At 64.7% G+C, this 21,066-nt stretch overlaps 2 protein-coding genes across 5 annotated transcripts; one reads left to right on the plus strand and one right to left on the minus strand.

Moving 5' to 3' along the window:
- Positions 1-1,859: 1,859 nt before the first annotated feature.
- MFSD12 (major facilitator superfamily domain containing 12) lies at positions 1,860-12,764 on the minus strand. 2 transcript variants are annotated; one of them, XM_041128154.1, is made up of 12 exons: positions 12,428-12,764; positions 8,052-8,262; positions 5,832-5,955; positions 5,389-5,586; positions 5,027-5,119; positions 4,831-4,923; positions 3,910-4,080; positions 3,533-3,627; positions 3,024-3,154; positions 2,898-2,917; positions 2,776-2,863; positions 1,860-2,312 (listed from the first exon to the last, which is right to left on the minus strand). In XM_041128154.1, exons 1-12 carry the CDS (start codon positions 12,708-12,710, stop codon positions 2,218-2,220), a joined length of 1,602 nt encoding a protein of 533 aa, XP_040984088.1. In that variant the 5' UTR covers positions 12,711-12,764; the 3' UTR covers positions 1,860-2,217. The 2 variants fall into 2 exon arrangements, with proteins under 2 accessions (XP_040984088.1, XP_029888495.1); XM_030032635.2 differs by lacking the exons at positions 2,776-2,863; positions 2,898-2,917 and having other exon boundaries at positions 12,428-12,762.
- On the plus strand, positions 12,578-21,019 carry HMG20B (high mobility group 20B). 3 transcript variants are annotated; one of them, XM_041128155.1, is made up of 10 exons: positions 12,578-12,596; positions 14,822-14,901; positions 17,073-17,178; positions 17,444-17,647; positions 17,870-17,990; positions 18,108-18,160; positions 18,479-18,554; positions 18,865-19,080; positions 19,514-19,646; positions 19,855-21,019. In XM_041128155.1, the coding sequence occupies exons 2-10, from the start codon at positions 14,864-14,866 to the stop codon at positions 19,865-19,867; spliced, it is 960 nt and encodes a 319-aa protein (XP_040984089.1). In that variant the 5' UTR covers positions 12,578-12,596; positions 14,822-14,863; the 3' UTR covers positions 19,868-21,019. The 3 variants fall into 3 exon arrangements, with proteins under 3 accessions (XP_040984089.1, XP_040984090.1, XP_029888504.1); XM_030032644.2 differs by lacking the exon at positions 12,578-12,596 and adding an exon at positions 14,226-14,342; XM_041128156.1 differs by lacking the exons at positions 12,578-12,596; positions 19,855-21,019 and adding an exon at positions 14,225-14,342 and having other exon boundaries at positions 19,514-19,650.
- The last annotated feature ends 47 nt before the right edge of the window (positions 21,020-21,066 follow it).

Below are 21,066 nucleotides of genomic sequence, written 5' to 3' on the forward strand. Positions count from 1 at the left end.
GTCACCAACCGCACTCGCCCCCACACTCCCATCACATGCACTCAGCCCCCCCCCCTTACACGCACACGCAACACACAAACCACTCACCACCACCACCCCCATGCCCTGGTGTGCACACACACCCCCACCCCACACACTTACACCTATCACCCCCCCATTGCCCACTCACACACAGACACCCCCTCATCCAAGTACCCCCCCCCAATCACCCACCACGTGGGGTTCACAGCAGCCCTGCAGGCCCATGCCCCCTGCACCCACGTGCCCGGCACGCAGAGGCCCACCCCACGTGCACACATCACGCACACGCGTGTGCAAGCACATGGGGCACGCGCACACGGTGCCCACGTGCACGCAGCCCGCACACGCGCAGGCCAGCGCTCACACGCCTGCAGCGCACACCGGCCGGGGTGCGCACGTGCAGACACGCCACGTGCGGGCACACACGCGGGCACAGGCGCCCAGAGCCCGTCTCCCCCCAGCCCCGTCCCCCTTGTGCCCTCGGTCCCCACGGCCTGACCCCAGCACGGTGCCCGGCGGTCAGGCAGGGCAGGGTGCTCAAGAGGGCCGCGGGGCGGCACTGGGACCCCCAGCGAGGTGGAGCCGAGATGTGCCACTCAGCAGGGCTGGCTGTGCCCCGGGGTGCCGGTGCTGTCCCCCGGTCCGGGTACCCCACAGCACGGCACAGCCAGGGACCCCTGGGCCCGCAGAGTGCTCCCAGGGCGGCACCAGGACCCCTGTGGCCGCCATCGTTGATCCCCCCCAAGCCTGCCGGGTCGGGGTGGCCTCGAGTCCCAGCTCCGGTCTGCCCAAGGGGCTGAGGAAGGTGCTGCCAGACAGCAGCACATGCCTGGCTGCCGTGCCTCACCGCACGGCCCGTCTGTCCCGGGTGACTCACGGTCACACGGCAGTCACCCGGGTGCGGACCCCTCCGGCGCCCGGCCGCCCCGGCGGGACAGGGAGAGGGCGCCTCTCACTTCCCCACACCGAAGGGTTTATGGCAGACGGGCAACGACCCGCAGCCCAGCAGCTGCGGCACCAGACCCGTCCCCGTCCCGCCAGCAGGCCGCGGGGGCCGGTGGGGTCGGGCCCCGAGGGAGCAGGCGCCGGGAGCCCCCGAGCTGCCCCGGGACGGCAGCGCGGGCACACGGGGGCCGAGGCGGGCGACGCACCGCCGAGTGGCCGCCGGCGGTCGAGCCGCCTGCGGCTTGGGGCAGCCTGGCCTTCACCCCGCGCTGCCTTCAGCGGGGGCCGGAGCCTCCCGTGCCGGGAGCAGCGGGGACCCGGGCCCCACCGCAGCGCCTCGGCGGCACCGAGCGGGCCCGGGGCGGGTGGGGGAGCCGGGCCGGGCCCACCGGCGGTGCCGGCCTCTATCCCCGGGGCTGTCGCCGGCTCCGGCCCGGCTAAGGCAATGAGCGCCCCCATTGGTTGCCCTGCCCCGGGGGGGGGCGGGACACCCGCACAGACACCAATCATTGGGCTGCAGCGCTGCTGCGCGGCAGCCATTTTGTTTGCGGGCGCAGCCGCCATCGTTGTTGAGGGCGGCCATCTTGGGGGCCTCTCTCCCGCTTTGCCGGACTCCCCCCCCCCCCCAGTTTCCCCGGTGCTGGGGCCTCTGTCTCCGTGGAGGAGTAAAGGAGCAAGGGGGAGTACCGTTGGGTCACGACCCGCGGAGCCCTTGTGAACGCCCCCAACCCCCCTGCCTTGCTCCTGCTTCCCCCCAGCCGTGGGCGTCGTCCCCCCCCCCCGGAGCTGAGCCCAGGTCCCGGGGGTGCTGCCCGAGCGCGGCAGGGCCCAGGAAAGACACTAAGAGCATTTATCCGCGGTTAGAGGTGCTTTGTTGTTTTTTTTTTCTCTCCTTTTTCTCCTCCTTTAAAAAGTGCTGTTTGTACATACTGACCTTAAAAAAGCAGGTTAAAACCGAGGGCCGGGCACCTGTCCCCTGTGCTGGGACGGACCCCTGCTACCCGGCCCAGAGCCTTCTAGTGTTATACTTGTGCAAGCACAGGGTGACATCCTTCACGAGTCCCCAGGCAGGGCATGGGGGCTGTGTGTGTGTGAGGGGGACACGGACCCAGTGCAAGGTGACAGGGAGACAGGGCAGGGGGCCACCCCCAGCCCAGTACCCCCGTCCCAGCGCCATCCCCCGCCGCGGGGGTCCCTCCAGGCAGAGCTCAGCGGCGTGGACACCACGGTGGCCGAGGACACGGGCCCGGCTCAGTTGACGGTGCTGCGCTCGCTCCTTCCCTCGACGCTCTCCGTCCCGCCGTAGGGGGTCCCCGCTCTGCTCAGCCCCTGCAGGCAGACAGCATCTGCGGGGAGGGGAGGGAAGGGACGGGTTAGGAGCCATTGCAGCTGCTGGGGTGACCCGCCACGTGCTGGCCTGGACCTTCAGGACTCTCCTGCCGATGGCACAAGGGGCCCTAATTAGCACGTCCCCAAGGCAGCACGGGTGGGGGGTCCGTCCTCTCCCCCCACCCCAGAGCAAGACACAGGCATCCAGCAGGGCAGAGAGGCAGCTGCTGAGCTGGCACCGAGCACGGGAGCCTGGGTCCCCGGCCTGGCAAGAGGCACCCCATCCCCTGCCCCCCACATTTGGCTACCAGCACGCGGAGCAGCCCACGCCACCCCTTGGTGACCCAAGGGGTGCCAGCATCAGCACGGCCATTGCAGGTGGATCCTGCCCCCCAGGAGGGCACAGCAAGCAGGCACAGCCTCCGGCTCCGGGGCCAGGAGCAGCAGATGCGGGATGGTGGTCCTGCCCCGTGTGCCTACCATGAGGGTCCCCCCGCGGGCAGGGCCGCGAGCGTCCCCGCAGCCAGCCCTGCCACAGGACCTCCTGCTGGGACAGGGCTCCTGCCACCTCCCCGCTCCTGCCGGGATAGGGCTCCTGCCACCTCCCCGCAGCCGGGGCCATCTGGAAAGACACTTTCACTTTAGCCCAGGCTGGCACAGGACACGGGGCTCCCAGGGCCCCCAGCCACATGCCTGGCCCCCCCCCCGGCGCCCCCAGCCCCACTCACGGTAGCGGATACGGATGGGCCAGACCATGATGCAGCACAGAGAGGCGATAGCAGCAATGGCAATGCCTCCAGTGACCAACACCATCACCCAGTGGTAGAAGCTGATGCAGGCAGGGCAGCAGAGCTCGGTCCTGCAGGAAGAAGGCAGGGATGTGGCTTGGTGGTCAGGACCAGACCCTGGCCCAGTGCAGCCCAAGTGCCCTGGGGCTGCTGACAGCAGTCCCATGTCCTCAGTGTCGGGACTGGTTCACACTGGGACGCAAGGGAAAGGTCCAGGGCAAGAAGAGAGGGCAGCATGCTGGACATTGAGATCCCCAGCCCCTTCATGCATCCCACAGATGCAGCCCTTGTCTAGGGCCAGAAGAGAAGTTGAGGAAGGATTTAAGACAACTCAGAGCTGGTTTCCACCCATGTCTCTCACTCCGAACCAGGAATATTTGCTGCCTGGCCCCCAGATGATGTGGCCAGAGCTGCCACTGTGAGGGTTCCTGACCTGCAGGGATGCTTACGGGCATGGATGCAGGTTCTGGATCGCCATCACAGCCAGGCCGTTGGCCATCTTGTCGGTGAAGCTCATGGCGCCGTAGACGAACGCACCGCTGTGCTGCAAGGGGAGAGGAAACCTCATCGGCCACTGTGCCGAGTCCATCCCTGCCACGCAGCCCAGCGGGCGCCGGCAGCGAGAGCCTTGTGCCCTCTCATGGGCAGAGCCCATATTACAGCAGAGCCCGGGCACAGGGGATAGGGCTGCCCGCAGCCCCACAGCAGAGCCCCCTCACAGGGGTCTCCGTCCCCCCCGATCCCACACCAGTGACGGCCCCAGCCCAGGGGCTCCGAGCCCCGCTGTGACACCCTGGTCCATCCCGGCCGGGAGGAGCGGACGTACCGTGTTGGTGCCGATGAGGTCTGCTGTCATGGAGAGGGAGGTGACCAAGATAGTGGCGGAGCCAGCCCCAAGGAGCACGGCCGCCCCGTAGATCTCTGCTCCCATCTGCCTGGCTAGGGTCACCCAGGAGGCAAAGGCCAAGATCACCAGGATGCCCGCGAAGTAGGTCAACTGCTCCGGGCCAGCGTGGGGACAGGCAGAGGGAGAAGGGAGAGCTCAGACCCCAGCTCGGCCAACACCCAGCAAGGCAGGGGTGAGTGGGGAGGGCATGGGGGCCAGCTGCTGCCTAGGACCCGCAGGGGACAGCCCTGGCTCTCTCCCAGCTGGTTTTAAACAAGGAGCCCCCAAACAGCAAGAGCCTCGCGGTGGTCCAGGCTGTTTTACAGCGTTGGCCGCAGCCTAAGAGCTGAGCCCCCAGCAGAGCTGTAGGTATGGTGCCTGCGTAGGGCACGGGGACACCCAACTGGCAGGAGAGGTGGGGGCTTATCGGGGTGCGGTGCTTGCTGCAGTGCAGACGGGGGATTCACTGGAGGGGCAGCCCCTTCCTGCTGGCACTGCAGACCCCCATGTCTGTCCAGGGTGGCTCAGCCAAACCCTCCCTCTGCCTCTCATGGGCACCATGGGGCTCTCCCAGCCTGGTTGGGGCTGCACAGGACAGGCTGACTCTGAACCAGCATCACTTTTCCCAGCCTTGGAGATGTGCAGGATAGGCCCATGCCCCCTCACCCTGCCCACTGCCCATACTATCCCAGCGGGACCCAGGCTGCAGCAGGAGGTCATCTGCAGAGGATGCACACAGGGTCCCTGCTCTCCAGCCAGTCTCAGGTGTGCTGAATACTCTGCTCACTTGTGTGGTCAGGATCTGGCCCCATGGCCTCTCCTTGGGTCTACCTCAAACATCACCAGGCCCCCAGCACTCACATTTCGACCTATCCACTTATTCACAGGCTTCATGAGGAAGGAGGAGAGGAAGCCACTGATGTACATCACCAGGGGGATGGTGGCAATGTACTTCTGCAAGAGACGAGGACAGGGAGAAGATGAGCACCGGACCATCAGCACAGGACCCCTGCCCATGCAACCTCGACACACGGGCAGGGACCTGCCCTGCGCCCACCTTGGGCAGCAGCAGCGAGTTGGTCAGGTACATGGCGATGTAGGTCTGGGACAGGTTGACGATGAGCCGGGTGGACATGTAGAGCACCGCGACCTGTGAGGGGACAGAGACAGGGCAGCACTGCTCAGCCCGTGCAAACTGGAGGTAGGGAAGACTGGCACCTTCCAAGCCCAATCCTGTCATGGCATAGATGCCCACTGAGAAGAGTACAGCCCCCCTGATGTGGTAGGTGGGTGCCCAGTACAGCCCATCTCTCCACCCTCGTCCACACCAGGGGCACGTCCCACTGCCAGAGGATGCCCACAGCACCCAGGCAGGGCAGCAGCCCAGGACAGGTGCCGCAAGCCCTGCGGCAGCCATACCTGGTAGAAGGCAGGCTCCAGCAGCCAGTCTTTCCAGATCAGCAGCGGGCGTGGGGGGCTCGTAGGCTCCTTCTGCAGCAGGGGCGTGCTCTCCTCCAGCTGGGGCAGCGAGCCCGGCGGGTATGGCTTCTCTTTGGTGCCCAGGTGGAAGATGAGGGAGAACACGGCCCCCAGCCCCACCACGATGAGGGACAGGTTCTGGGTGAGGCAAAGGGGGTGAGCATAGCATGGAGTGCCCTTTGCCTGCCCATCATCCAACCCCCAGCAGTCTGGTGGATAAAGAAGGGTTTCTAAAACCCCAGGGAGAGCTCAGTGCAGCCTCTGCCCAGTGCAGCAGGTGAGGTTTCAGGGCACTGCTATTTCACTCCCTTTGGTACCTCCCCAGTCGAGCCGTGTCCCACCCAGGGAAGAGAGGACCCCAGGGACTGAGTCCTGCCACTCACCCGAAATATAGGGACATCCTGGATGCCTAGGTGCTCTGTGCGGTCAGGCTGGTCCACCTGGAAGTTCAGCAGCAGCCAGGCCAGGCCATAGACTGTGATATTGGCCATGACAGTAAAGGCATACCTGAGGGGAGACAGCACCTCAGGGTGATGCAGAGGGAGGAGCACAGCTCCAGGCATCGTGGGGACACCTCAACCCAAGGCTGCCCTCCAAGCCAGGCATGCTACAGTCAGCTTTGCACCCCAGTGTCATTGCTCAGGCAACACCTCCAAGAGCACACAGCATCTGGCCAGGCATTAGCCTTAGCAGTGCACCTCCCAAGCCTCGGGGCACGACTGGGAGGAAAACAAGATCCCTCTGGGTCAGCCTGTCCACCCTCCCATCACAGCACACCTCTGCCCCAAGGATGCCCTGAGCTGCCCGACCCAGTGCCCCCAGAGCCAGACGCCTTGGCCCCAGCGTTACCCCAGCACTTGCCCCAACATCCTCTCTGCCCGGCTGTGCTGCGGTCCTGCTCACCTGCCAGAAGGGGAACTTCCTCCCACTGGGGAAGATAACCAAGCCCTGCTCAATCTGATAAAACACTCCTTCCCACAGCCTGATCCTGCCAGATAAGCGGCACTGAGCCGGTCTCCGCACACAGAGCTGCATGTGCTGCCCAGCCTGGCCGTGGGGCCATCCCTGCCTATGGGACAGCCCGCACACGACCATGCCCAACTCTTCCTGGGGGCATCTATTCCTCCCCTATGAGTATCGCTCTCCAGTCCTGAAGGAGAAGTGTCCCCAGCTCACAGAAGTATCCCACGGGCTGTGACACTAACATCCCTGGCATCAAGACATTCCCTCCCGGCACCAAAGGGTTTGGGCCACCAACCCAGAAGACCAGTGTATTGCGTTTGTGTGGCAAGGTTTTGGTAGCGGGTGGGTTACAGGGGTGGCTTCTATGAGAAGCTGCTAGAAGCTTCCCCTCTATCTGACAGAGCCAATGCCAGCTGGCTCCAAGACGGACCTGCTGCTGGCCAAGGCCCAGCCCATCAGTGACAGTGGCAATGCCTCTGTGATAACATATTTAAGAAGGGAAAAAAGTTGCGGCGGGCACAGAAACTGCAGCTGGAGAGAGGAGTGAGAACATGTAAGAGAAACAACCCTGCAGACACCAAGGTCAGTGAAGAGGGAGGGGGAGGAGGTGCTCCAGGTGCCGGAGCAGAGATTCCCCTGCAGCCCGTGGGGAAGACCATGGTGAGGCAGGCTGTCCCCCTCCAGCCCATGGAGGTCCACGGTGGAGCAGATCTCCACTTGCAGCCCATGGAGGACCCCATGCCGGAGCAGGGGGATGCCCGAAGGAGGCTGTGACCCTGTGGGAAGCCCGTGCTGGAGCAGGCTCCTGGCAGGACCTGTGGATCTGTGGAGAGAGGAGCCCACGGAGCAGGTTTTCTGGCAGGACTTGTGACCCCGTGGGGAACCCACGGTGGAGCAGTGTGCTCCTGAAGGACTGCACACTGTGGAAGGGACCCATGCTGGAGCAGTTTGTGAAGAACTGCAGCCCGTGGGAAGGACCCACACTGGAGAAGTTCGTGGAGGACTGTCTCCCGTGGGAGGGACCCCACGCTGAAGCAGGGGAAGAGTGTGATGAGTCCTCCCCCTGAGGAGGATGAAGCGGCAGAGACAGGGTGTGATAAACTGATCGTAACCCCCATTCCCCATTCCCCTGCGCTGCTGTGGGGGGTAGGTAGAGAATCCAGGAGTGAAGCTGTGCCTGGGAAGAAGGGAGGGGTGGGGGGAAGGTGTTTTGAGATTTGGTTTTATTCCTTATTACCCTACTCTGGTTGATTGGCAATAAATTAAGTTAATTTTCCCCAAGTCGAGTCTGTTTTGCCCGTAACAGTAATTGGTTGAGTGATCTCTCCCTGTCCTTATTTGACCCACAAGCCCTTTGTTATATTTTCTCTCCCCCATCCAGCTGAGGGAGGGAGTGATACAGCGGCTTTGGTGGGCACCTGGCGTTCAGCCAGGGTCAACCTACCACAACCAATGTCACTTGGACACATCCTGCAGGACACCCACACGGCCCAGTCCTGGTCCTGCCATACCGAGGGCTCAAGTGTGCCATGCCAGACCCGTGGCACCAAGGGGACCTCTCGTCAAAGAAGTGATGGGACCTGGCGCAGGCAGGGCTGCTCCCCCGGGTTCAGGGGACACCCAGGTCTGGCCGTGCTCACCTGAAAGCTGTGAGCTCCACCTTCTCATGTTCAGTGGTCACCAGCTCAGGGATGAGGGACAGGTGGGAGATCTGTGTGGCCGCCCAGCCGAACTGGAAGATGATGATGAAGGGGAGGTAGTAGATGAAGGCTGCCCACTGCGGCGTGTTCTCCTTGCAACCCAGGCAGGGGTTGAAGATGAAGGGGAAGGACACGAGGACGCAGGTGGTGCCTGGGAAGAGAGCGGAGCTGTGAGAGGCTGTGAGCCCTGTTTCCCTGGGACCCCAACAGCCCCAGCTGGCTCAGACACAGCCAGCCCTCTGCTAGGACAGGTCCTACCCCACAGGGCTGGGGAGGGAGGTGGGCACCTTCCCCGAGCCAGGTGAGACACATGGAGCCCCAGATCTCCCCCTCACCCCGTCCTGCACAGGGTGATGTCCTTCCCTCTCGCACCCAACAGCAAGACAGACGCTTGTCAGCAGACTTTTCCCCAGTCAAGTTCCCCCTACAAACTGCAGCACAATCTCGCACCTGCTCTGTCCCCCTCAAAACGCCAGAGGACAGACCCTCACACCATCACGACTTGCAGCCACGGAGGGCTTCTCTCTCCATCTCCAGCATGCAGATAACCAGCCCCAAGGACACGCGCCGCCCTGACGTCTGCCCAAGGGTGATAAGGCACCCCCTTGTCCCGTCTCCCGTGGGGCTAGCAGAGGTAGCCACGCTCCCTCCATGCTTGCAGAAGCCACTTGCAGAGCGATGACCAGGGACACCCCCAGTGCGATGCGGGGGGACAGGAGCAGATCTGCCCCCCACGCCAGGCTCTGAGCCACGGGAAGGTCCCAGCTGAGTCAGGGACAGCAGAGCCAGACTCCTCCCTCTGCCGCAGCGTGACGGCGTGGGGACGCCTGCGTGGAGCAGGCAGGGACAGGCTGGCTTCTCCCTCCCCCTTCACAAGGTTACGGAGCAAATCCGCTGAGATGCTCCGTTGTTCCCGAGGCCCAGGCGCCGACGCGGAGACAGTCGCGCACCCTGTCCTGCGTGTCCCCAGCTTCACTGGGCGCTGCCGAAAAGCCACGGGAACCTGTTCCTATCGCTGAGGGGAACTTGCAGCCACTTTGCCAGGTCCCCAAGGACCCCTCTCCAGGGGTCTTTGCAAGATACTCCTCCTCACAAAGTGATTTCTCCTCCTCTCATCCATGAACAGCAATTCCTCCTCATCATTGCTTCCACGTGGCACAGCCACCACAGCTGCTGCAGGGCCGGGGCAAAGCAGTTCTCCCTGTGCTGAGGGCAGGCAGCAACAATCCCAGCCCAGCTCGGATCCATCCTGAGCAAGGACCCCAGCAGGGTGCTGGGTGCTGCCCTGCACCAGCTCACAGGTGGCTCTGGTGCTCCAGGAGGTCCCCGAAGGACAGGGGACTTGAGCGCACCGCAGTGTCTCTGCCGCAGACAAGCCACCGGGACTTGAAGGGTCCAAGAAGGCTCAAACCAGACCAGACCTCCTTTGTTCCCCGTTACAGGGCTGTTGGTTTTAAGCGAGCCCCGTCTGGAGGATGGGGGAGGCTCTGCCTGCTCCCCAGTCCCAGGGCCCCGCTGGGTTGAGCTCTGCAGTCCCCTAAGAGGTACTTGCCCACATCCCCAGGGGACTGCTGGGGCAGGAGCTGCGGCCCCCAGGCTGCTGCAGCCTCCGTGTCCGCCCCTGCACCCACCCATGAGCCATCGCTGCCATCGCACACGCAGGAGACTCGTCACTCCCTCCTCTTTGTGGTGCCCAGGGACAGGCAGTGCCCATCAGCTGGGGCCACCCCCACCGGCCACCCTCACGGAGCCGTGCTCCTCTGGCACGGGGCTGCGAGCTGCATCCCGACACCCACATATCCCTGGGTCCGCCCAAGCAAACGCGACTTCACTGTGAGCCAGAGGGGTCTTGGGAACAGCCCGCTCTCCCAAGTGGGGCCACGGGAGCACCCCAAGACCACCCTGCCCATCCCTGCAGCACCCCCCGGCAGGCAGCAGAGGGTCCAGGCTCTCATCTCTGGGCCCTGCGGGACAGGATCACGGGAACGCCAGGCTGCACAGCACACGCGCCTGGGGCAGGGAATTTGGGACAGCACTGCCGGACTGTCTCAGACAGGCAGCAAAGAGCTACTCATCCTTCCCAGCTCACTGTGGCAGGAAGCTGCCCCCAAAAAAAAGCTGGCAAGCAGGCAGGCCGGCGTGCGGGGTGAGCCACCCACGACCGCCGGCACTGGCGGCCCAGCACCGTGGTGGAGAGATGCCACCGATAGCAACTCGTGGTATCTCCCCCCCCCACCCCGAGGCTGCGGTTTCCTCTGATCTGAGCACGGGTTGCCACCAGATGAGACGCCCCGCTCCCACACGAAACATCTCACCGCAGCGTGACCGAGCGAGCCGAGAGCGGTACTGGCACAGCCGGTTCCAAAGGGTTTGCTGGCACCGCTCAGTCGCACTGCGGTCGGCCAAGGGAGGCGGTGGGGTAGCCCCCAACTTCTAGGAATAACCCAGGCTCTGGGCAGGGAAACAGAGCCTCCATCCATGCTTCCAGACTCCACCTGTGCTGCCGGAGCAGGCAGGGCCAGGCAGGGTGCTCTACTCCCCGCAGCAGAGAGCGGAGCTGGCTGGGGTAGCTGCAGCCCCTGTGCAAGACGTGATTCAGAACTTCCCTTTCGCTGCACGCTAAGCAGCACCCAGCTGGAGCTGACCTGCCCCGGGAGAGGGGGGAGTACAGCTTCAGCCACTTCCCTAAATCTAGGGCACAGATCTGGCTGACACCGCAGCAGGGGGTGAAGCTGCCCCCCACCTCCCAACACCCTCCCTGACTCGCCAAGCAAAACGCCGGGGAGATCAGCCGCCTTATCAGGCTATCATTCAGTTGCAAGAAGCGGTTGACCGAGATAAATTTGGGATCAAGATAAGAGCACCCACACTACAACCGTCCTCTCTGCACATGGGTCCACTCTAAGCGAGCTGACACTCGGGCATTACCATGCTGTTACCAGGAGGAAGCATCGAGGGTCTTTATCTCTGGCTGCCGATGGACGTTTCTTCACACTAACTGCCCCATTCCCCATCACCAGCTCACCAGGGATGGGGCAGGCTCCTGCACCAGTTGCGGGACCAAGGACCCTTCTCCAGGTCACGCCGTCCCCTCAGAGAGGGACCCAGACACAGGAATCCCCACCAGCCCGTACACTCCATTGCATTTTTTTGACCCCAGGGCATGATGCAAGACGAGAGCGCCTGTTAATAATTCATGCCGAGCCGGTACCTCCTCTGCATCCCCACGGGGCCCTTACTCACCAGACGCCGGCTGCCTTCCCCCGCTGCGGCCGGGCAGCGCTGCCTGCAAACACAGCACACGGGGCGCCCAGCCCCGGCACAGTCAAGGGCCCCGCGCCCCACGGTCACCTGTGGGGACAACCAAGAGCTGCCTGGCCACAGGCAAGTCCCTGGTAAATCCCCGGGCTCCTGGGAAAGCCCAGATTTTACTGTCGGTCTCGTTCTTGCTGTAGCTAAGCACACAGCTCTCACCCTGACTCGATGCCACCCCCACGTAGGGGGGACCCTGCCGCCACACAGGTATGGCCCGAGGGACAGCGGGGACCCCCCGGGCTGCGAGCGCCCAGGCAGCACCCGCTGCTGTGGCACAGGCCACCGGGGTGGGGACAGTGCCCGGGCACGACGGGGATGCCACAGTGCCCCTTCCCCATCCAGGTTCGTGCCTGGGGGATCCCGGAGCACCCCGCTGTCCTCTACAGACGGGGCACCCCAGTCCCCACCTCGCTGCCATGGGGGATGCTGCCCTTCCATATGGGCACCTCCAGGTCTGCGCCCCTTCACGCACAGCACCCTGGGCCCATCTCCCCGCACCCAGGGCGCTGCTGCCTCTGCCCTGATATCACCCAGGGCTGGTTCACCCTCCACACAGGGCACCCAGGAAAGCCCCCCCCCAACCCCAGAGCAGCCCCCCTTCCACGGGTGGGGGGGGGCTGCTCCCTTCCGCCCCAGGGCACCCAATTCTGCTCGCCCCTGAGGCTACCCCTCTCCATCTTGGGGGGGACCCCGTCCCCACCTCACTGCCACAGGGGCTGTTCCCCGCTCCAGGCGGGGGGGTCCAGGAAGGTTTCCCTGGTGCTGACCCCCCCCCACCCCAGAAAGGCTCCCTGAGGGCCACCCATCTTCAGCGAGGCTTCCCTCCACGCAGGGCACCCTGGTTCCGCTCCCCGCTCCAGAGCATCCCCAGGGCTGACCCCCCCCCCCACCCCAGAAAGGCACCCCGGATCCCGTCGTCGTCGTCCCCCCCCCACCCAGGGCACCCCAGAAAGGCTCCCCCAGCCCAGCAACGCCCCCCCCCCCGTCACCCCAGCACCCACCGGCGAGGTGCCAGGACTTCCTCCGCCCGTAGCGGCCGCAGCCGGCGGAGCGATCGGCCTCGTAGCCGAGGAGCGGCGTGCAGAGTCCGTCGGCTACCTGCCCGGCCAGCAGCAGAGCCCCGGCCAGGCGGTGGCCGTAGCCCAGCACGGCGTGCAGGTAGAGCAGCAGGTAGGTGAACCACAGCGAGGCGCACAGGTCGTTTAGGAAGTGCCCGGCCGCGAAGCTCAACCGCGCCCGCAGCGGCAGCTCCGCGGCTCCGGCTCCCGCCGGGGGCTCCGCCATACCGCGCCGCCGCCGGCCCGCAGCGCCCGGGACGGGGACGGGGACGGGGACGGGGACGGGGCGGGGCGAGGCTGCGGCGCTGCCCGGCCCCGCCATCCCGCCGCTCCCCCCCCCCCCGGCTCTGGGGCCGGCTCTGCCCCCTCTCCCACCCACCAGCCACCCCGCGGGGCCGCCGCCTCCCGCGCCGGGCTGCTGGTGGTGGGCACTGGGACGGGGCGCGGGGGGGGTTACTGGGGGCACTGGGACGGGACGCGGGGGGTGACTGCCGGGGTCAGGGGGACCCACTGCTTGGGTGGGTGTTAGGGTCACTGGGAGCAGTGCGGAGGGGGGGTACTGGGGTGACTGGGACCTCCTCTTGAGTAGGTACTGGGGTGACTGGGGCCGTTATGGGCAGTACTGGTGTTACTGGGAGGAGTGGAGGGGAGTACAGGGGTGACTGGGACTCTGGGGTGACCACCCCTTGGGTGGATACTGGGGTCACTGGGAGCAGTGGGGGGGTACTGGGGTGACTGGGGCCGTTATGGGCAGTACTGGCTTTACTGGGAGGAGTGGAAGGGCGTACTGGGGTCGCTGGGACTCTGGGGTGACCACCCCTTGGGTGGATACTGGGGACACTGGGAGCAGTGGGGGGGGTACTGGGGTGACTGGCACCTCCTCTTGAGTAGGTACTGGGGTGACTGGGGCCATTATGGGCAGTACTGTCAGCACTAGGACCAGTATGGGCAGTACCGGGGTCACTGGGAGCAGTGGGGGGGTACTGGGGTGACTGGCACCTCCTCTTGAGTAGGTACTGGGGTGACTGGGGCCATTATGGGCAGTACTAGGGTCACTGGGAGCAGTGGAGGGGAGTACTGGGGCCACTGGGACTCTGGGGTGACCACCCCTTGGGTGGATATTGGGGTCACTGGGAGCAGCGGGGGGGGTACTGGGTTGACTGGGACCTCCTCTTGAGCAGGCACTGGGGTCACTGGAACCAGCATGGGCAGTACTGGGATCGGTGGGAGCAGCGTGGGGGCCTTCAGGGCCATTGGGACCCCAAGGGTGGGCCTTGGGGCCACTGGGAGCAGCCGTGGGGTACTGGGGTTGCTGGGAGCAGTGGAGAAGGTTAACTGGAGTGCCTGGGATAGCCCTGCGGTGGGCACTGGGACTACTGGGAGCAATGGGAGGCTACTGGGAGCAGTGAGGGCACACTGGGGCCACTGGACACCCCCGAGGTCCGTCCCGGGGCTCCCCGCCCCGGACGCCGGGGCGGGCACTGGGGGCACCCACAGGGGGTCGGTTGCAGTGGCCCCCACCTCGCTCGTGTCGTTGCCCCTTTAAGGCGCTGCCCCTCCCCACAACGCTTCCTCGTCCCCACGCCGATTGCTGATTGGCCGGGCAGCCTGCCGCGCGCAGCGAACTCAACGGGCGCGCACGCGCCGCGCCGGCCGGCCCCGCCCTCTCCTCCCCTCTCCTTCTCTCCGCCGCTTACTTCTGATGTAAACCTTTCCAGCCAATCCGCGTTAGGCTGCGCCCTCCACGGGTCGGCGCCAGCGGCCAATCGGAAGCGCCGAGGAGGGCTTCTAGTTTACATAATAATAGAGGGGCGTGGCCAGGCGAGGAAGGGCAGTGGAGGGGCGCCGGTGGCGCCAGGAAAGTTGGGGCGGCGGCGGGGGGCGGGCGGCCGGTCCCGGGGGTGTATGGGGGTGAGCCTGTTGGGGGGCAGCGGTGGGATCCCGGGAGACCGGGGGCGGGGTGGGCACAGCGGAGGGGGTTTCAGTGCGGGGAGTGGGGGCTGGAGCTCGTGTTGGGACGCTGGGGGGGGGGGGGGGGGGCTGGGGCTTCCGTGGGGGTCTGGAAGAGCTGGAGAGACTAAAGTGGGGGGGGGGACGGCACTGGCTGGGGAGGAGACGCTATTTGGGGGTGGGGGTCTGCGATGTCCCCACGGGAAAGACTTCTCCGTGTGGGGTGGTCTTTGGCGGGGGGGGCAGGCCAGGGAGCGTGGAATGGCGGGGGGGGGGGGGGGGCTGTCGAATTGCCCCCTTGGAGCTGCTGCAGCACCAGCCCCCCCCGCCCCGTCTCCGGAGCGGCCCCCCTCGGGTGCGGGTGCCAGCTCTGGCTCTGTCCTTCAGGGGTGCTGACCCGAGCGGTGCTGGCGAGGCCCCCCCGGACCCATGGCCCACAGCGCCAAGCAGCTGCCTGCCGGGATGCTGTAAGTGCCCCCCTCACCACCCACCCCCCCCCCGCCGGGCTCTGGGGTCCCCGTGTCCTCCTGCGTGCCAGGAGCCGCTCCGTGTCACCCTGTCCCGTGCCGGGCCCCGGTCCTTTGTCCCTTGCTAAAGGGTGGCTTTAGTCTTGCCTTGGGGGCCTTCTGTGTGTTTTGGGGACCCCCGTCCCCTACTGCGGGCTGCACCCCTCTCCCCATACCTGCTTCGTTAGCTTGTGCTCCCACCCAGCCGGGCTAATTAGTACAGGGCAAAGGGAGACCTGGTGTAAAAGCAGCGTCTCGTGAGATTAAGACCAGCGAGGTCTTAATTCACGCGGGGTGAACCGCGTGCTGTCCTCAGCTGGCGTCGACCGCCGTCCCTCCCGGCAGAGGGGCGAGAGCACCGGGGCCGCGGTGCCTGCGGGGCAGGCAGATGGGGAAGCACGAGGGAGGTGGATGCCAGAGCAAACTGGCCCGGGGAGGTTCAGATAAGAGGAGGAATCTTGCCTGAAATAACTTTACTTTTTAAAGCATCCTTAGGCACGCAAGGAATCCGGATTGCGGGGGGGGAGGCAGAGATCCGGCGTCTGGTTGTGGAGGGTGTTGGTGCGTTCCCGGCCGTGGCGGCTGAACACGATGATACTGTATGGGCATCACCAGGAATGTTTCTGTTAGAGATGATAAAGAAAGCCTAAGGCTGACTGTGCTCTTGCGGATCTTCAGGGATGATTTTTCCCCCCCTCAGAATATGGAAGAAGAGATGGTCTCACACCTTCCCGTAGGCTTTCATGTGAGCGTGGGGGCGCAGGGCGGCTGGTCGGGCTCAGATCCCGATGGGAAGAGTTCGTGCTGGGCACCCCCTCCATCCCCAGGACCAGTGCAGTTACAGGCCATGTCCCTGGGGGTTTATAGAAAGGGGCCCTGTCAAATTAATTGCAAGGGTGGCTCGTACGAGTGATAGCCTGATAGTGGTAGGTTGGGGTCTCTGGGGGGATTTGGGTTTACACCGGGTACATGATGTGACAAACAGGCGAGGGAAACTCTGGGGTGCATCCTGCGCGGGTTGGGATCAGTCTGGCTTTCGGTACACAGCGGCATTTTCTTTCTTTGCCGGGACTTGTGCTTGGCCTTGTGCTAGTTACTGTGTCTTGTGACTTGGATGAAACCCAATCGAGTGCCGTTTGCCGCAACTCTTGAGCCCTTCATGTCTCTCCCTACACGGGGGGCCCAATGGCACTCTGCCAGCAGACACGCTCCGACGGAGCAGGAGCTGCATCGGGGACCAAAGGGTGCGAGCGGGACAGGGGCTTGGCTGCGGGATGGAGCCGGCTGGAGAAGGGGCCACGGAGGCTCGGGGAGCCCCAGGGTGACGCTGCAGCGGGGCTGTGTGTGCTCAGGTGAGGTAGGGATGCTCTGCCGACCCGGGTGCTGGACCTGCGTCCTCCACTGAAGGCAGATGCTGATCTGTAAAGGTGAGGCGGCAAGTTGGAGAGCGGGAGTCGGGACCGCCAGACCTGCGTTAGAGCTGCTCGGCGCGTCTCAGAGGTGGCTTGGTGCATCTTGGTGGCGGCGCCGGTGGCAGGAACCTGATGGAGCGGTTGTGGCTGGAGCAGGTTGATCCGGCACCCTGCCCTCATCCTCTGCCTTGAGGGTTCTCCTTATCCCTGGCAGCGCTTGTCCAGGGTGTGGGTGATGCTTCCAGGCGGTGCCCCTGGAGCCAGGATCCAAACCCCCACGACTCCTCCTCCCTTGCAGAGGAGGATCAACTGGTTCATGCCGCTTGGGACTCCTCGCCGAGGTGTGCACCCAAGCCGTGGTGGCATGCAGGGATGTGACCATCACTGTTGCTTGCCCCCAAGAGCAGCGCTGGCAGCTCCTGGCCCCCTTTCAAGTGTCACTGAAAGGTCTCAGGGTCGTCATTGGACGTTGGGGCAGCTTTTGTGTGCCCAGGACTGCCCTGCTTGTCCGGTGCTGGGCTCTGCTCGAGCACAATCGCTCAACCGTGGCCTCCCCTCACAGGGCAGCAGGGGCTGCGGGGCTGGTAGCAGGTCTGGGGGCTGTTTGTGTGGGTGGGAGCTGGGGGATCTGGTGAGCGTGAGGCCGCGCTGCCGGGGGATGTGTCGCCATCGGTCCTGGTGGTTTCCCAGCCCTTTCTGACGGGTACTCTCTGGCTGCAGGCATGCCACGGGCAAAGCTCAGCATGGAAACTTCCTGGTGGCCATCAAGCAGGAGAAGGGAGAGTCGGCACGGACGAGCGGCGAGAAGCCGCACGGCGAGGAGGAGGTGAGCGCCGGTGCCCGCACCCCTGCCCGCACAGTCCCCAGGAGCGGGGTCTGTGTTGCCCAGCCTGGGGTTGTCCCTCCACTCGCCCTTCAGCAGCCCAGGCGAGCCTGTGGCTGCGGCCGTGGCCCGACAAAAGGCCCAGACCTTCCGTCGAGGGGTGGGAGGCCCAGGCGGGTCTGCAGGCTGCTCCTGTGTCCTGCTGGCACGATGGCATTGTGCGCTCTGATCCGTGACGGGTTGTCCCTTTCCCTTTGCTGGGTGCCAGCCGGTGAAGAAGAGGGGCTGGCCCAAGGGCAAGAAGAGGAAGAAGATCCTTCCCAATGGCCCCAAAGCCCCTGTGACGGGCTACGTGCGTTTCCTGAATGAGCGGCGCGAGCAGATCCGCACGCAACATCCTGACCTGCCCTTCCCGGAGATCACCAAGATGCTGGGGGCTGAGTGGAGCAAGCTGCAGCTTTCGGAGAAGCAGGTACCGGTCCCCAGAAGAGACCCCCCCAGGGCTGGTCAGCACGCTCTAGAGCCTGCACCCCAAACCACTTTGCTTGCTGCCTGGCTGCAGCTCCGCAAAGGGAGCTTGTCTCAGTACTAGCGGGCTGGTGAGCAGGAGCTGGGCCTTAAGTAGTGGAGAGGGGTCAGCAGCCCCCCGGGGAGCCTGGGGCCGGGCCAGGCTGAGGACCCTCTGTGATCATAGCGGTACCTGGACGAAGCGGAGCGGGAGAAGCAGCAGTACATGAAGGAACTGCGGGAATACCAGCAGTCAGAGGCCTACAAGATGTGCACGGAGAAGATCCAGGAGAAAAAGATCAAAAAAGGTGGGCTGTGGGAGCAGTGGCTGCCGGCATCGCTGCCAGGATCCGGCCAAGTGCTGCCAGAACCTCTCGAGGGATGCTGGGCTGGCTCCCAGGGGTAACTTCCTTCCTCCTTTCCAGAGGACGCGGGCTCTGCGGCAGTGAACACTCTGCTGAATGGGCACCCGCACAAGGTAAGGCCCCAGCAGGTCTGTGTGTGGGGAAACTGAGGCACGTGGCACCGCTGGGTTTGGCCCACGGGAACCAGGCTGGCTGCAGGTTTTGGCAGAGGGAGACTCGCGGGTTGCGCTTCAAGGTGCCAACTTGCCGTTGAAGCAGGGCCCGGAGTGGCAGGAGGCAGAACGTAGCCATCCTCTGCCCGTCGTCCCTGCCTGCCCAGGCAGGGCCACCCCTTGCCCTGTCCCTGTGCCTCCTTTCTGCCCAGCCCCAAGGAGACGGGGTCCCCTTCGGTGGGCTCAACCCTGCCTGATCTGTACCCTCCCGTCCCCCAGGCTGGCGAGTGCAGCGACACCTTCTCCACCTTCGATGTGCCCATCTTCACGGAGGAGTTCTTGGACCAAAACAAAGGTGAGGGGCTGGGCTGCAGGGCGGGGGTTGCCGGCGCTGCAGCATCTTGCTTGGGGGATGGCTTCGGCAAGCAGTGCCGCTGCCGGAGCAGCCTGCATCCCGCGGGGCAGGACCGCGGCTGGTGCTGCATGCGAGGTCCAGGCTGTGAAAGGTCCCTGGTGAGATTGGATAGAGGGACCGGATCCTGGCTGGAGCCTGGGGGTTGGCGACGCTAAGCCTCTTGGAAGTCACGGCTGGGGAAGGGATTGGGTTTGGGATGAGGGAGAGAGTCCGAGGGGCTACCCCTGCTGACATCGCACGGTCCCGGCAGCTCGGGAGGCTGAGCTGCGGCGCCTGCGCAAGATGAACACGGAGTTTGAGGAGCAGAACGCTATCCTGCAGAAGCACACGGAGAGCATGAACTGTGCCAAGGAAAAGCTGGAGCAGGAGCTGGCCCAGGAGGAGAGGCAGACCCTGGCCTTGCAGCAGCAGCTCCAGTCCGTGCGGCAGGCCCTCACCGCCAGCTTCGCCTCCCTCCCCATCCCCGGTGAGTTCGGGGCAGCCGTGGGGACCAGCCTGCTGCTGGGACCTGGTGGCCATGTGGAGGGGCACCACTGGGGCTCTGCAAGTGGTAAAAGTGGGGGCAGCGAGGTGGTGATAAATGCCCATCTGCTGATGGGGTGGGATCCTGGAGCACTTTGGGGGGCTCTCTAGGGAGCTCAGGGATGTGACAGCCAGTTGGCTCCCCTGTAACAGGGTAGGGCAGGATGGGAACTGTTCTCTCGAGCCATAGTCATAGCTATGCCCGCAAGACAGATATTAGCCCAAATTCTTTTGTTCCTGGGCTGGTGTTGGTGGGGGCTCTCTCTTGCCATCCTCTGCAGCACCTGGTGTTCAGGGACCCTTCCCCAGTCACCGGCACGATGGGCAGGGCTCGATGGGGACTTGCTGGCCCTGCTAACTGGGTTGCCACCTCATAGGCACTGGGGAGACCCCCACTCTGAACACTCTGGACTTCTACATGGCCAAACTGCACAGTGCCATCGAGAGCAACCCGCTGCAGCATGAGAAATTGGTGGTGCGCATCAAGGAGATCCTGTCCCGGATAGCCAGGTGAGCTGGGCAGGACTGTCCGGAGCTGGCGCCCAAGGGCCCTCATGTCCTGGTGAGCACTGGGACCACTGGGTCAGCCTGTGGCACGTGGGTGATGGGAGCTGAGCAGGGAAGGTGTGGGCAGAGAGGGGCTCAGAGCTGCTGCAGGCAGTTGTGGGAGAGAGAAGCCAACCCCCTGTAATTCAGCCTTGCTTTCTTCCCTCTTCAGCGAACACTTGTGAAGAGGACCAGTCCCGCCTGGAGCCTGGGGCCGGCCGGACCACGGCCCTGTCCCTTGGAGCTCACGCAAGGGACAGTCTCTGCTGGTGGTCCGGCTGCTTCCCCCTCCACCCCATGCACCTCGCTGGAGAAGTGAGCTGGGACCTCCCCTAGCCCTGCCGCGGCTGGGCCCCGTGGCTGCGCCACCTCCGAGGACCTCGAGCTTCTGGGGACCAAGCGGTGACAGGGCTGAGAGACCCCAGCGGCGTGGCGCTGGGCGAGGTGCTCAGCGGTGGACGTGAGCATCCCCCCCCCACCCCGCTCTCCTGCAGGCTCTCCAGCTCCTGCAGCTCCGCCTCGCTAAACCAGAGACTCCAAAGGCTATCCGGTGGCAGATGAGGTGCCTGTGGGTTACTGGCCTGGAGTGAGCCACCCTCTTCCAGGGTGACCCAGGGGCTGCTGTTAACCGGCCTGTGATGGAAGGGAGGCAGCCGGGTGCCCTGGGAGCCCCTGGGGCTTGGCACTGCCTCCTGGCCCCTACATCAGCCCAGGGAACCTCTTGGTCCCCTGTCCCACAGCGGGTGAGGTGGCAGGCTTCCTTCTGCCTGCCTCTTACTTTTACTTTATTTAATCTTCCCGCTTCCTCTTGCTGCTCCCCCGTGGGTGCCTTCAGCCTCCTGCCTGTGTCACCCTGCCTGTCACCTCTCCTTCCTCCACGCCTCTGGGACCAGGCAGGGCAGCTCCTGTGCTCTGCAGCGGTGAAGGCAAAAAAAATCTTCGTGCTGGAGGGGGGAGCTGGGACCCTACCCCTTCCTCCCCACGGTGGGGAGCCCGTGGGGTGGTGCACAGGCTTTCGGCTCCTGCTTCGTTGCCCGAGCCTGCCCTGCGTCGTGGGACCACCGTGACAGCAGCTGTGTCCTGGCCGTGCTGTGCTGGGGTCGGCCGTCCCCGGGGCTGCCTGTCACTAATCTCAGACTGTGTAATTAGAGAGTGTCTTATTTTCTTACTAGCACTACGTTGATCTGGCCCTGGGTTTAACCCGGGGCTGGTGTGCGACTGCTTGTCTCTTGCCCGTAAGGTCCGTGTTCTGTAGATGAGTCTCCTGGTTGCCATCTCCTGGTGGCTGCTTGGCTTGGGATGGAGATGGGAGCAAATAAATGTGGGAGAAACAACCAGCCCGGGCTCTGTGTGTTCATGCTCGGAGGCGGCTTTGGAGCTGCTC

Source organism: Aquila chrysaetos, chromosome 12, assembly GCF_900496995.4.
Source record: "Aquila chrysaetos chrysaetos chromosome 12, bAquChr1.4, whole genome shotgun sequence".
NCBI classification, from domain to species: Eukaryota; Metazoa; Chordata; class Aves; order Accipitriformes; family Accipitridae; genus Aquila; species Aquila chrysaetos.

Excerpts from the sequence above, each read along its gene's own strand:
- HMG20B (XM_041128155.1), top strand. The coding sequence starts at position 14,864 with ATGGCCCACAGCGCCAAGCAGCTGCCTGCCGGGATGCT. Across the intron at positions 17,179-17,443 it reads AGCCGCACGGCGAGGAGGAG|CCGGTGAAGAAGAGGGGCTG; the intron begins GTGAGCGCCGGT and ends GCTGGGTGCCAG. Across the intron at positions 18,555-18,864 it reads GTTCTTGGACCAAAACAAAG|CTCGGGAGGCTGAGCTGCGG; the intron begins GTGAGGGGCTGG and ends CGGTCCCGGCAG.
- MFSD12 (XM_041128154.1), bottom strand. The coding sequence starts at position 12,710 with ATGGCGGAGCCCCCGGCGGGAGCCGGAGCCGCGGAGCTGCCGCTGCGG. Across the intron at positions 5,587-5,831 it reads AGGATGTCCCTATATTTCGG|AACCTGTCCCTCATCGTGGT; the intron begins GTGAGTGGCAGG and ends TGCCTCACCCAG. Across the intron at positions 2,918-3,023 it reads GCCCATCCGTATCCGCTACC|ATGGCCCCGGCTGCGGGGAG; the intron begins GTGAGTGGGGCT and ends GTGTCTTTCCAG.